The 14,613-nt window shown below is 52.0% G+C and overlaps 2 protein-coding genes across 2 annotated transcripts in view; both read right to left on the bottom strand.

The window, feature by feature from the left end:
• The window catches only part of LOC149372140 (cytochrome P450 2J4-like), a 42,159-nt gene extending 33,020 nt beyond the window's left edge, over positions 1-9,139 (bottom strand). The window contains exon 1 of the mRNA XM_089585869.1: positions 9,008-9,139. Within this exon, the coding sequence (XP_089441995.1) occupies positions 9,008-9,010 (3 nt within the window). The 5' untranslated portion in view covers positions 9,011-9,139. The remainder of the gene's footprint in view (positions 1-9,007) is intronic.
• Positions 5,399-6,922, bottom strand: LOC149372141 (uncharacterized). The gene has a single exon (XM_089566513.1). It carries the CDS (start codon positions 6,679-6,681, stop codon positions 5,470-5,472), a length of 1,212 nt encoding a protein of 403 aa, XP_089422639.1. The 5' UTR covers positions 6,682-6,922; the 3' UTR covers positions 5,399-5,469.
• Positions 9,140-14,613: the final 5,474 nt, after the last annotated feature.

Below are 14,613 nucleotides of genomic sequence, written 5' to 3'. Positions count from 1 at the left end.
TCGCCTTTTCTCCGCTGTGTGACGCTCCCTTTTGCGACGTACCTACGCAGTCTGCCAAACTTGTGGTCGCGACTGATACCGACATTCCTCCGTTTTCTGCTGCCCTCGTGCCGCTCTCCTGTGTCGGCGTCCCTCATTCAACTGTTTTCTTCACGCCTTCCGAAACCGCTTCCCGCCATCCCTGCCTCCTGCTTCCCTTTGCTGTTCTGACGATCGACCATGGACAAAGTGCAATTTACGTCTCGAACCCATCTTCGTGCCCGTCAGCAGTGCTCCGAGGTGAATGCCTCGGGCGTATTGAAGAACTTGATTCCTGCCTTCCCTACCCTATTCTCGATACCACCGCTTCCTTCGATGTCGATGTGCTCAGCTCTTGTGATGTTCAGAATGATCCACCGCCCTCCGACGTCTTCCACCGTGCCATTGACGCCGACCTTCCACCCGCGCTACGTGATCAACTCGTCGCCCTCCTCCAGCGCTTCAGTTCTTCTTTCGATCTTCCTCAGACTGCCTTGGGCCGTACGTCTGTCGTTGCGCACACCATCGACACCGGTACACACGCCCCTCTTCGCCAGCGCCCCTATCGTGTCTCGGCTTCTGAGCGCCGCGTCATTTCTGATCACGTGGACGACATGCTCCGTCGGGGTGTCATACAGCCCTCCCACAGTCCCTGGGCGTCTCCTGTTGTGTTGGTAAAAAAGAAAGATGGTTCCATCAGGTTCTGTGTTGATTACCGCCGGCTCAACATCACACGCAAGGACGTCTATCCCCTGCCACGAATCGATGACGCCCTGGACTGCTTGCAGGGAGCTGAGTATTTCTCCTCGCTGGATTTGAGGTCAGGCTACTGGCAGGTGCCCATGGCTGACGCTGATCGCTCAAAAACTGCCTTCATAACACCTGACGGCTTATATGAGTTCAACGTCATGCCGTTTGGCCTTTGCAACGCCCCGGCAACTTTTGAACGCCTGATGGACACTATCCTTAGTGGACTCAAGTGGGAGAGTTGTCTTTGCTATCTCGATGACATCGTCGTCTTTTCTGCGGACTTTTCTTCTCATCTCATCCGCCTCGAGCGCGTTCTGACTTGTCTTACTGACGCTGGGCTCCAGATGAATTTGAAAAAGTGCCGCTTTGCTGCCCGACAACTCACCATTTTAGGACATGTAGTCTCTAAAGACGGCATTCTTCCGGACCCCGCCAAACTTCGTGCAGTTGCCGAATTTCCGAAGCCCACCTCACTGAAGCAGCTCCGTAGCTTCGTTGGCCTTTGCTCTTACTTCCGTCGCTTCATCTTGAATTTCGCCACGATTATCGCTCCTCTGACCCAGCTACTCGCAGGCAGCTCCAACCTCTCCGCTTGGACGCCTGCTTGCGATGACGCCTTCGACACCTTGCGCCGCCTTTTGGTTTCGCCTCCCATCCTGCGCCACTTTGACCCGACTGCGCCTACTGAGATCCACACTGACGCCAGCGGTATTGGACTGGGTGCCGTTCTCACTCAACGCAAACCTGGCTTCCGTGAATATGTGGTCGCCTACGCCAGTCGGACCTTGAGCAAAGCGGAGGCCAACTATTCTGTTACCGAACGAGAATGTTTGGCCATCATTTGGGCTATTGGAAAATTTCGTCCCTATGTCTACGGTCGCCCGTTCTGTATAGTAACCGACCACCATGCCCTGTGCTGGCTGGCCTCTCTCAAAGACCCGTCAGGCCGCCTAGCTCGCTGGGCTCTGCGATTGCAGGAGTATTATTACGGGGGGTTAGCCCAGCGGCAGACGGTACAGGCCACAGTCAGAAGGCACACCGAGCTAAATCACTCCAGCACAAACTGCCACGTCCTCGTCGTCGTTCACTGCCGAGCGTCCCAAAACAACGTCGTCTTCTCCTAGCAACTATGCACCGTAACACTACCCCCCCCCCCCCCCCCTCCTCCGCCGGGCGGAAGGAAGCACAGTCCCTGGGTGTCCTAAGATGGTGGGTTTGGATGGTAGGGCTTAAGACGGGCGACGTGTACGAGCTGTGTGGAGGAGGCCGCACGAGGAGTGTGGGGTTGCAGGGGCGCGATCTCGTAGGTGACATCGCTCAGTTGCCGCAAGACGCGGTAAGGACCCACGTAACGAGGCAGCAACTTCTCACACAGGCCCACACGACGCGCAGGGAGCCAGAGGAGTATGAGGGAGTCGGGAGGGTAATGGGCGTCACGGTGATGAAGGTCGTACCGTCGTTTTTGAGCGACTTGTGAAGAATCGAGGCGATCTCGAGTGATTTGGCGGGCGGCGTCAGCTCGGGCAATGGCGTCACCAGCGTAACTGCTGGTACAAGGGTCGTGAGGCAGGAGGCTGTCGAAGGGTAGCAACGGGTCGTGGCCAAAGAGCAGGTAGAAGGGAGAGTAGCCGGTGGTATCGTGGCGTGTGGAATTGTAGGCGAACGTCACGAAAGGTAAGCTGACGTCCCAGTCTCGATGGTGGTCTGAGACATACATAGACAGCATGTCCGTCAGGGTGCGATTAAGACGCTCAGTAAGGCCGTTGGTCTGAGGATGGTAGGCCGTCGTGAACTTGTGGCGGGTAGAGCAGGAGCGCAGAAGGTCGTGGACCACTTTAGAAAGAAAGCAGGGGCCGCGATCCGTAAGCAGTTGACGAGGAGCGCCATGAAGTAGGACGACGTCATGGAGAAGAAAGTCGGCGACATCGGAGGCACAGCTGGTAGGGATAGCACGCGTGATAGCGTACCGGGTAGTGTAATCGGTCGCAACGGCAATCCACTTGTTCCCGGATGTTGATGGGGGAAAAGGACCAAGCAGGTCGAGACCAACACGGAAAAATGGGTCAGTCGGGATGTCGATGGGCTGAAGCTGGCCACTGGGTGGAAGTAGGGGCGTTTTCCGGCGCTGGCATTGATCACAAGCAGCAACATAACCGCGGACAGAGCGGTAAAGGCCAGGCCAGAAGAACCGCCTGCGCACGCTGTCGTACGTGCGTGAGACGCCTAGGTGCCCGGCAGTAGGAGCGTCATGAAGTTGGGCAAGTACTGTGGAGCGGAGATGGGTCGGGACGACGAGCAGGAGGTCGGCGCCATCTGGGTGCATATTGCGCCGGTACAAAATATCGTGATGCAGCACGAACATTCGTAGAGCAGGATCGGAAGGGTCGCTGCGGAGGCGGTCGACTATGAGGCGCAGAGTTGGATCACGGCGCTGCTCGTCACCAATGTTCAGAAAGTCTGATACGGACAGTACACAGTCGTCGGTATCACGTGTGTGGGAGTCAGGGGGATCGACAGGATGGCGGGACAGACAGTCAGCGTCTTGGTGCAGCTGGCCGGACTTGTAGACAACATTAAATGTGTATTCTTGCAAACGCAAGGCCCAGCGACCCAGACGTCCTGTAGGGTCTTTAAGAGGGGACAGCCAACACAAAGCATGGTGATCCGTAACTACGCAGAAGGGCCTTCCAAACAAATAAGGGCGGAATTTTGTTAACGCCCAAACAAGAGCAAGGCACTCCCGCTCCGTAATAGAGTAGTTACGTTCGGAAGGAGAGAGCAGGCGGCTGGCGTAAGCAATCACACGAAAGTGCTCGTGTTGCCGCTGCGCAAGAATGGCGCCAATACCATGGCCACTGGCGTCTGTGCGAGGTTCCGTAGGCGCAGATGGGTCGAAATGGGCCAACACAGGTGGAGCCGTGAGGGCCGCAACAAGTGCCGTGAAGGAGCGAGCTTGGTCAAGGCCCCAGGAGAAAGGGACATCCTTCTTCAGGAGGGTGGTAAGGGGACGGGCCGTGTCGGCGAAGTTCGGGATAAACCGGCGAAAATACGAGCAGAGCCCGAGGAAACTGCGCACATCGCTCGAGGAACGGGGAGTGGGGAACTCACGAACGGCGCGAACTTTGTCAGGGTCGGGCTTTACACCAGACGCATCAACCAAGTGGCCGAGGACCTTAATTTGGCGCTGGCCAAAGGTGCACTTCTTGGAGTTCAGTTGGAGACCAGCGCGACGGAAGACCGCAAGGATAGTAGCAAGACGGCGTATGTGGCTTTCGAACGTTGAGGAGAAAACGACAACGTCATCTAGGTAGCACAAGCACGTTGTCCATTTGAAGCCACGCAGAAGCGAGTCCATCATGCGCTCGAAGGTAGCAGGAGCGTTGCAGAGGCCGAAAGGCATAACTTTGAATTGGTACAGGCCATCGGGGGTGATAAAGGCAGTCTTCTCACGATCCCGTTCGTCAACAGCGATTTGCCAGTAGCCTGAACGGAGATCAATAGAAGAAAAGTAGCTGGCACTATGTAGACAGTCGAGGGCGTCATCAATTCTCGGAAGAGGATAGACGTCTTTCTTCGTTACTTGATTAAGATGACGATAGTCGACACAGAAGCGCCAGCTGCCATCTTTCTTTTTGACCAACACTACAGGGGATGCCCAAGGGCTGCTAGAAGGCTCGATAATGTTGTTCGCCAGCATCTTGTCCACCTCGGTTTGGATGACATGGCGCTCAGGAAGAGAAACACGATAGGGCCTTCTGTGTATAGGGCTGGCATCGCCCGTATTGATGCGATGGGTCACGACAGAAGTTTGGCCAAGAGGACGATTCCCGAAATCGAAGACATCACTGTAGGAAGCTAAAAGGGCGCAGAGGGCGTTGGCGTGGTCAGGTGGCAAATCCGCCGCGATCATCGCAAAAGTAGGGTCCGGGCGTGAAGCGGCCGAGCGGGGAAGGGCATGGAGATCAGCGTTAGGCACAGCTGTTAGAGCAGAAACTGTACATTCGGCCAATGGAACCAGTTCAGCGAGCGCGATGCCACAGGGTAAAACTTGGGGAGAGAGACTGAAGTTCAGAATCGGAAGGTAGGTGCGGTTGCCGGTGACGGTCAGGACTGTGTGTGGAAGGATGACGTTACGCTGGAGGACAACGTCCTTGATTGGGTACGTGACGTAGACACCATCAGGAACGGCGGGAAACGGGGACATAGGGACATAGACTGCAGCGTCACGCGGCAAGCGAGTCAATTCAGCGGCACGTAAGCGAGGCGGCTTGGTATCGGCGCTTTCGGAGCAGAGCGGCAAGTCCAAACGAAGAAGGCCAGTGGCGCAATCAATTAGAGCCGCGTGCGTCGTTAAAAAGTCGATACCGAGGATCACATCGTGGGGGCAATGGTCGAGGACAGTGAATGCGACAGGGGTTGTACGACCAGCAATGGAAACACGCGCAGTGCACAGTCCAACAACGGCAGCAGCACTTCCGTCGGCGACGCGAACGGCTGAGGAAACGGCAGGTGTCACAACCTTCTTCAGACGACGGCGAAACGAGGAGCTCAGGACAGAAATTTGGGCGCCAGTGTCAATAAGCGCGGTAACTGGTGCACCGTCCACGCAGATATCGAGAAGGCTGCGGCGAGGAGCGAGGGTCAGGAGAGGATTTTCGGGCCGGGTCATCAATGCAGCATCACCTCCGGGAGCTGCATTGGTTAGTTTTCCGAGTGAGAGCCAGGTAAGGGTGGAGTGGACGGGCGTCGAAATTGCGGCGAACGAGAGCGGCGGATCTGAGGGGAAGGCGAGCGGCTGGACCTTCGCGGGGCCGAAGTGTCGAAAGCGTGCGGAGACTCAGCACGAGAAGACGTCTGGCGTGGTTCGAAGCCGGCACGGCGATCATAATTGGAGCTAGGTCCGTAGTCTGCACGACGATCGTAAGTGGAACGGAGGTGAGGTGGCGAAAACGAACGGCTGCGGCAGTGACGGGAAATGTGGCCGACACGCGAACAGGTGAAGCAGATTGGGCGGTCGTCCGGGGTGCGCCAATCCGCAGGATTCCGGTAGCGGTAACGTGGTAGTACGGTCGGAGTCGGTGAAGCAGCAGCAACAAGTGGAGCGGTGTTTGGCAAACAGGGCGACGCAGACGGCAGGCCAGAATTGAGGCCCACGTTCGCAAACTCCTGGCGAACGACGGCCTGGATCAGCGCAATCGTAGAGTCGGCCGGTTGAGGGGCGAAGATGACGGGAGTCATAGCTTCCAGTTCTCTGCGGACGATTCTAGTTAAATTGGCAGGATGGGATGGTTGTCGCAGTGTTGGCAGGTCTTCGCAGGAGGATGTCGCCGCAGTGTTCGGAAGGCGATCAAAACGAGAAGCAATACGGCGATGTTTTGACTGCTCGAATTGCCGGCATACCCGGAGGACGGAGTCAACCGTTGCACAATCTTTACAAAGAAGAAGGTTGAATGCATCATCAGCAATCCCCTTCAGGATGTGGCCCACCTTGTCGGTCTCTGGCATGGCGCTGTCTACTTTTCGGCACAGAGCGAGGACGTCCTGGATGTAGGAGAGGTATGACTCCGTAGATGACTGTGCTCGAGAAGCAAAATCTTTTTTAGCACCCAGCTTGCGCCCAATTGGTTTGCCAAATAAGTCTCTGAGCTTTTCTTTGCAGTTGTCCCAAGAGGTGAGGTCTTCCTCATGCGTCTCAAACCAGACGCGCGCCGTGCCCGCCAGGTAGAAAATAACGTTAGCAAGCATGAGCGTCGCGTCCCAGCGGTTGTGCTTGCTGACTCGCTCATACATGGCGAGCCAATCCTCGACATCGACGTCATCGGTGCCACAAAAGGTGCCTGGGTCGCGAGGCTGCGCCACGACAACGGTCGGCGCTGGTGGTGATGCTGCGGCCGGAGGTGGGTTGGACGGCATAGTGGTGGCTCGAAGCTGACGACCGCTGCGGAGGTCCAGGGCAGGGTCCCGGTGTGATACCCAGCACGACCTCCACCAAATATTACGGGGGGTTAGCCCAGCGGCAGACGGTACAGGCCACAGTCAGAAGGCACACCGAGCTAAATCACTCCAGCACAAACTGCCACGTCCTCGTCGTCGTTCACTGCCGAACGTCCCAAAACAACGTCGTCTTCTCCTAGCAACTATGCACCGTAACAGTATGACATTCATGTCATTTACCGCTCTGGCATCAAGCATAATGACGCGGACGCTCTTTTTCCCGCTCGCCGCTACCTAGTGCTTCATCGCCTGCTCCTGTGTCTGCTTACGACTTGTCCTCGCTTGCCACTGCCGACATGTCCACCGAGCAGCGGAAAGACCCTTGGATCGCCACTCTTAACTTCCTTTCGAGCCCTACGACTGATAATTCGTCCCGTTCCCTCTTACGTCAAGCCCGTCACTTTTCTATTCGGGACGGTCTCCTCTATCGTCGCAATTACCTGTTCGACGGACGCAAATGGCTCCTAGTGATCCCCCGCCATCTACGCACCGACATTTGCGCCGCTTTCCATGCGGACCCCCAGTGTGCACACGGCGGCGTGTTGAAAACCTATACGCGTCTGCGTCTCCGATTCTACTGGCGTGGCATGTACCGCTTTGTTCGCCACTTTGTGCGATCTTGCCCATCCTGTCAACGGCGTAAATGTCCGCCTCACACCTCGCCTGCTCCACTGCAGCCGTTACCCTGCCCTGCCCGCCCGTTTGACCGCGTTGGCATAGACCTCTACGGCCCCCTCCCTCCCACTCCCGCTGGTCACCGCTGGATTATCGTGGCCGTGGATCATCTCACACGTTATGCTGAAACGTCTCCATTACCATCTGCCTCCGCCCGCGACGTGGCTTCCTTTCTTCTAAAGAACCTGATTCTTCGCCATGGTGCTCCTCAAGAACTGCTCAGCGACCGTGGACGCGTATTCCTGTCTGACGCTCTTGAGGCCCTCCTCAAGGAATGCCGCATTATCCATCGAACCGCTTCATCTTACCACCCTCAGACCAACGGCCTGACCGAGCGTTTCAACCGAACCCTCAGTGACATGCTGTCCATGTACGTCGACGCCAACCACTCCAACTGGGACCAAGTTCTTCCCTTCGTCACCTACGCATATAACACTGCGACACAAACCACGACTGGATTCTCTCCCTTCTTTCTTCTGTACGGCCGCGAGCCCCCCTGCACGATGGATACTCTTCTTCGCTACCAACCCGACATTTCCGAGTCCACGCCACTGTCCGACGCTGCCAGGTACGCCGAAGAATGCCGCCAGCTTGCTCGCTCGTTTACCACGCAGACCCAGTGGCAGCAAAAACATGACCGCGACACTTCCGCGGCCTCTGCCTCCTACCCTGCCGACTCCCTTGTGTGGCTCTGGGTGCCTCCCACAACTCCCGGCCTTTCGCGGAAACTGCTGCATCGGTATCATGGTCCCTACCGGGTTCTCAAGCAAACATCTCCGGTCAATTATATTGTTGAGCCTGTTGCACCCGCTGCGGACTTGCGTCGCCGTGGCCGCGAAACCGTCCACGTCGACCGACTGAAGCCGTACTACGACCCCTCTGTTCTTCCTTCCCCTTAAGACGCCAGGATGGCTCCTTTTCACCGGGGGGAAACTGTAGTGTGCCAACTGTGACAGGTTCCGCTACCGCCATGCGCCGACACTGCGCTGCGCCTGACGACGACGAAGTTATGCGCCGACACTACGCTGCGCCTGACGACGACGAAGTTGCCCCGCTCTCTTGGTGCTGGCTACGCCCGTCTACGCTGCCAGATCCTGCACGGCGGTTCGGTCTCTTGAGGACGCCTAATAAACGCACCCCTACATTAGTATCAGTCTTTGTATATTCCAGGGGCTCGGTTCGACCGCTTGGCACGCCGATCAACAGCTTTATACGTTCGACTACAAAGAAGGTAGCAGACAAAGTGGCGCCCGCAATTGCGTGAAGGTGATGCCCATGCTCGCATAACATCACACGAGTATCTGCAATCCGTACGTGTTTCTAGCAGTGGTTAGTGCACGTTTCTTAAAATAAGAATTCTAACACGACCTACGTATACACGCAACACAAAACACTGCTCCTACTTTCCCCCTACTGTTGTGTCGGTATACTGCGTCGCAGGCGCTCGAGAACATTACAAAGAAACCCTCGTACTTTGTTTGTGAACTGGGAGTAACCGGATGCAAATTCCAGTGAGCGAATGTCGGCGGGCTATAACTTAGCTATAAATTACCCGCACACTAAAACTCACCATGCTGAACGATGACCTGAGAAACCAACGCACTTGGTGTCCCGACTTTTGTGCTTGTTAGCAGCACGTGTCGTGTGCCGGTCTTTTTCGCTTTCACAGCGGTCCTGCACCGGCGGCGGCCACTGGGTCGGCTTCACCACCGCATGTCTGGCCTGTCGATTAGAGCAGCTGCGTGGCGCCGTTGTCAGATGACGCACGGCAGCGCATGTGTTCCAATGTTGGATGCGTGCTTCCAAGCCGTACGAGGTATGCTATTGCCGAGCAGCTGCGGCCAGCCTGCGCTAAGCCTGTCACTGGGTGATCGAAATGGAAGAGCAAGGAATGAAATTTCTTTTTAAGAGCAACTCAGGTTTTTGAGACCTGTGATCAGTAACTGCTTTCCTGCGTTTTCTATCGGGCGAAGATAAAATAGATACAAAAATGTTGCGTAGAAACGTGGAAATGAATGCTGCAGTTGCAGCAGCAATAGTTTTTGACACAGCTCGCTTTTAATTCGTGTAGAGGGGGTGCACAACTCCTATATTCCAGTAGAAAGAATGGGAGGACGGTAGTTAGTGCTTCATATTCGAAACACTCAGCGGTATGTGGAAAACAGGCAGGTACGGAGTGAAGAACGCTTGGCGTTCAGAGGGCTCAGTGCTATTGTGCGTTTTACTTATGCTTCCTTCCAAATACTGCAGGCAGCAGTGCTGCCCAGGCAGGAGAGGGTTACAAAAGGTAAGTTTGCGAAGAACGCTCAAAGGTATTAATGTTAGCACATTCAACAACCGAAGCAGGTAGGCATTGTTCTATTGTGAATGGGAAAAAAGATTTTTGGAACTGCTTTGTCCTGGCATTGTGTGGACTTATCACTTTTGCGTAGTTCAGCCTTGATGTTCTTTGTTGCGCTGAAAGTAAATACCATTCACGTGGCAGTCCTGTTCTCTTATGATGTAGCAAGTAATTTCTTATAATCACATTCGTATTACCAGATAGCTCTGGACAATACAAAATGTTTCTGCCGCATCCGTATCTTTGTTTCGTCACTGCTTACAGACGCGGAACGAATATCATTATAGCAGGTTGCAAACTGGCTTTGATGAGTCTGTAACAGACAGCCACATCAGACGCCGCATGTGCACGTACGTTCCCCACTCATTTTCCCTAACGTGAGCGCTTTTGGTTTGACCTTTAGTTATATGTTTTCGTTCAAACTGCTGGGATCTAACTTTAGCATCTCACACTTTTATACGATACAGCTTTACGTGTATGATTTGCTTCTGACGAGGGAACATGTGGCTTCGTTCGCTCAGTGCGGTACGACCCAAAGCTATTTAATCACACTAGTTGTGACACTCTAGAAAGTTAGGCCGTATATGTTACAAAATCCGATATTCAGCTTGGTAAAAAAAAGCAAGAAAAAACTCAGAGGCTAGCTGATTTTAGCGCCCTTTGCGACATTCAGGTGAACTAACTGTGAATGCTGAAAGCATAAAGTAGATGTGGTGGGCAAATGAAGATGGCAGGGTTCGCGTACCCGCCGCTATCTCCTTTATTTATTTATTTCTTGACTGTTGTTCCGTCCGAGCTGTTACAGGAAGGCGGAAGTACATTCATTCACCACGACTCATACAAGTTCGAACTCATACAAAACTTTGTACTGAAAAAGTTTTATCAAATAAATATGGGTCAAGTTCATTAAAGTCGTTTTAGGGGTTAAACGAAATTTAATAAACATCAACTGCTAGAATGTAGGACATTACGAGGAAGAGTTATTAGTACGAGATAGTTCTTTTCCAGTCGGCCGCAAGTACAAGCTTGAGCCCGAATTGCAAATATCGTGATAAAATTTATGAAATACTTCAACCTAAAACTTTTGCTGCAAATAGCCAATGCTAGCGAAAGAAGTTCTGTTATAGGCAACTATTTTTTTGGTAAACATAAAATATTTATCTGATTGCCCTTCTTTGAGCACGTTAACGTTCCGTTACTAGATATTGCTGATTTGGATCTCAGATTATGACAGCGATTTGCATAGTTTGCCGTACAATTGGTCTATGTGCTTTCAGCTGAACACCTGACGGTGCATTGTTTAGCTTTTTCCTTAAGAAACGGAGTTTTCGTAGGGCAGCTCCCTAGATACTTTGCACATTATCACTACAATACAATCAAAAGAAATTGTAAGACAAAATATTTTAATTTATTCGGATTTTTTTCTCAGTGTTATGAATTGTATTTCTATTTTCACGAACTAGATGGCGGTGTCGCGGTTGACTTATTATGACGGCGTTAGGGAGGAGTGCTTCCGGGGTCAGCCTAAAGAAAATCGGTCTTGTTTTACAATTCCAAGGCAAACTCACGCATGTTCCTCGATGGTGGCATCGACATGTACCCCAAACAGCCAACTTTTTCGAGGATGTAAACGAATAAACGGTAGACAAGGAAGAAACCGCTGCTTGGCGTTTGAAACAGCCAATCCCCCGCCGTGGGTATGTGCCATTAAGCCTGAGGACATCATCACCATCATCAAAACAGCTGACGTGGAAGCGGAGTGGCAGACAGTCAACGCTTGCTTTGGAGAGAATTTAAAATAAATGACACCGACGGTGAAGTCGGGTGCAGCTGGCGAGTGTCAAAACTATAGAGGCGCTATTCTTTGCGTTTATCACTATAGGCAAATAAGCCCGATACTCAATGTAAAACAGGACAGAAGACTTTGCCAGTAACTGTCGCTCGGGTTTTAACTGAGATAGCTGCGCAGCTTTGCATTTTTGAGTACTTACAAATTTTATCAACCATGTGTTGCTTTAAATACGAATAGAATGCTAACCGCACATGCTGGTGAAAAGAGAGAACAATGAGGTCGCCTTTTCCCGTGCACTGCACGTGTTCTCGGAGCTATCAATCGCTCTTACTGCTTTAAATTGGTTTCGTGTGATTCTTTTCCATTCTTGCCATCCGGCCGTCTGTGTGACGGGTTCCGACATCAGTGACGGTTTACGGAAATCGAGTTGCAAAAAGAAAAAGAACGAAAATGAATGCGGATGAACTCTTTATGTCACACCTTCCCCCCCTCTCTCCTTCCGTGAATGCCAAAGCATATGTCCTGACACGCATCCCTTAAAAAGGCCTGCAAGTACAGAGACTGCCAGGCACGAAACTCTTCACGCTTGAAATGTGCCCGTTCGGCACGTGTGCTAACCATGTTCCTTAACAGACAGCGCCCCGTGTTTGCATAGGCCTTTCTAGTCCAAGCGAATGATCTTTTTAGAATTTAGGCAGGGTTTTTAGAAACCACCACGCTCGGCGTGAGAGTGGTGGTTTTGGCAGTGAAAGACTTTTACTGGTTCACTGGTTTTACTAGGCTTGTGTCTGTAACTTGTTACTAGACCCGGATATAAAAAAAAATCCCCTGGACTAGATAAGCAAACAAGGGAAGGGGAATGAGGGGCTCGTTGTAAATATGAGAGAAGCCAACAGCCACAGAAACCAAGGAGCACAGGGGATTTTTTTAAAATTAATTTATTTTTTTTGTGGTGTTGAGCAAGTAAGAATATTACTGAATATGTTGTCGCTTAAAGCTAATTGATTAGAAAAGCAGAAGAAAAAACAACCACATGCCGCCGGTGGGATCCGAACCCACGACCTCCGAATTACGCGTCCGGTGCTCTACCTCTGAGCTACGGCGACGGCTGTCAAACCTTCTGCTTTCGGGGGTATTTATGTTTTACAAATAACCTAACCTTGAGAGTGTTCATCAGCGCCACCCACGTTCGTAAGCGGCGGACGTGGAACGTCCTGAGTTACCGCTGGTGTGACGTAGAACGGCATCGAACGGCGAGGGTGGAAGCTGTGTGAGAACCCTCTTGCTTCCTATGGCGTCAAGGCTGCCAGAATCGAGACCCTCGCTAAGCAATTAAGCAAACAAGGGAAGGGGATGAGGGGCTCGTTGTAAATATGAGAGAAGCCAACAGCCACAGAAACTAAGGAGCACTAAGGCTATGAGAGACGCCGTAGTGGAGGGCTCCGGAAATTTCGACCACCTGGGGTTCTTTAACGTGCACTGACATCGCACAGTACACGGGCCTCTAGAATTTCTCCTCCAAAGAAATTCTAGCCGCCGCGGCCGGGATCGAACCCGCGTCTTTTGGGTCAGCAGCCGAGCACCATAACCGCTGAGCCACCGCGGCGGCATGTGAAATGAAATGAAATTTATTTCAGCAGAATCGGGGTACATATACTTGGGGATTTTTGTTTTTATATCTGCTGAGGTTCACGAGGCAAAAGGCGTCCATATGGCGCCTGACGGGGCCTCGTGACCTTCACGCACGCTGTGCGGCGAACAGTGCCAGTATTTGCTGAAGGAGACCTTGTACATTAGAGAAGTCACATGCGCAGTCTTTTTCAATTCAAAACAAAAAGAAATAAACATAAGTAATAAAAGCAAAAACAGAGCATCGACAAGAAAAAGCCAACAAGACAATCAATGTATGTATGTATGTATGTATGTATGTATGTATGTATGTATGTATGTATGTATGTATGTATGTATGTATGTATGTATGTATGTATGTATGTATGTATGTATGTATGTATGTATGTATGTATGTATGTATGTATGTATGTATGTATGTATGTATGTATGTATGTATGTATGTATGTATGTATGTATGTATGTATGTATGTATGTATGTATGTATGTATGTATGTATGTATGTATGTATAGCTGCGACACCGCGGCTGTCTCGACAATGTAGTCCTCGTTTAAATGACCCCGCGTGTAATGTTGGTGCAATAAATATATTCACGAGCTGAGGGCCTTGGCTCGCCATCAAGAGTGCAGGCCGCACAACCATAGGAAGAGAGACATTACCCCCAGAACACCTGCTATAAAAACAAGTTTTTATTTTCTTTCTCTTGTTTGTTGTCTACTCGCAGGTTGCCGTCCTCGCCACGTGCAGCGAAAACTAACCGGCCGAAGCTTTTGCTTCAGTGGTGGAGTCGCATTAGTCAATGCGGCGGCGTTTACCCGCCCGCGAGAGCTCGGTGGGTAAAGTGTACTTCGTTGCTGACGTCATAATTTGAAAAGCCTGTGCTTCGCCTTCTGGACGCCCGCCTTTACCGATTGCAAGCGCTTTGGCCTGGGGACCATTGCCAGAGATGGTATGTTTGGTTTAGTTTGGTTCATGGAGGTGTAATGTCCCAAAGTGACTTAAGCTGTGAGCGACGCCGTAGTAAAAGGCTCCGGAAATTTCGACCACCTAGGGTTCTTTAACGTGCACTAACATCGCACAGTACGCGGGTCTCTAGGAATTTCGCCTCCATCGAAATTCGACCATCGCGGCCGGCATTTGAGCTATTTGAAGCTGCAGTAAACGAACTAGTTCAGAGGGCTTGACCGCAGTTCAGCTTCAAGGCAATTTTCCTGAAACTCGTAGAAAAAAAACTTAGAGTATCATTAGCATCGTTTCTAGTGAAAATGCGATAGCATTTGGAAGTTTTCCCACCCCCAATTATTGCAAAGAGCCACCAAATTTGGGAAGTAGGCACACACGTGATAATGGATTGAGGTGGATTAGTGGGTATTGGTAGGTGGACTAGTGGGGATTAGTTGGTGGATTAGGGTC

Source organism: Amblyomma mixtum, chromosome 1 (genome assembly GCF_055824585.1).
Source record: "Amblyomma mixtum isolate Tamu chromosome 1, ASM5582458v1, whole genome shotgun sequence".
Taxonomy (NCBI): Eukaryota; Metazoa; Arthropoda; class Arachnida; order Ixodida; family Ixodidae; genus Amblyomma; species Amblyomma mixtum.
The sequence above is the reverse complement of the archived record's forward strand: the minus strand, read 5'-3'. Positions and strand labels throughout refer to the sequence as shown.

Excerpts from the sequence above, each read along its gene's own strand:
- LOC149372141 (XM_089566513.1), bottom strand. The coding sequence starts at position 6,681 with ATGCCGTCCAACCCACCTCCGGCCGCAGCATCACCACCAGCGCCGACC.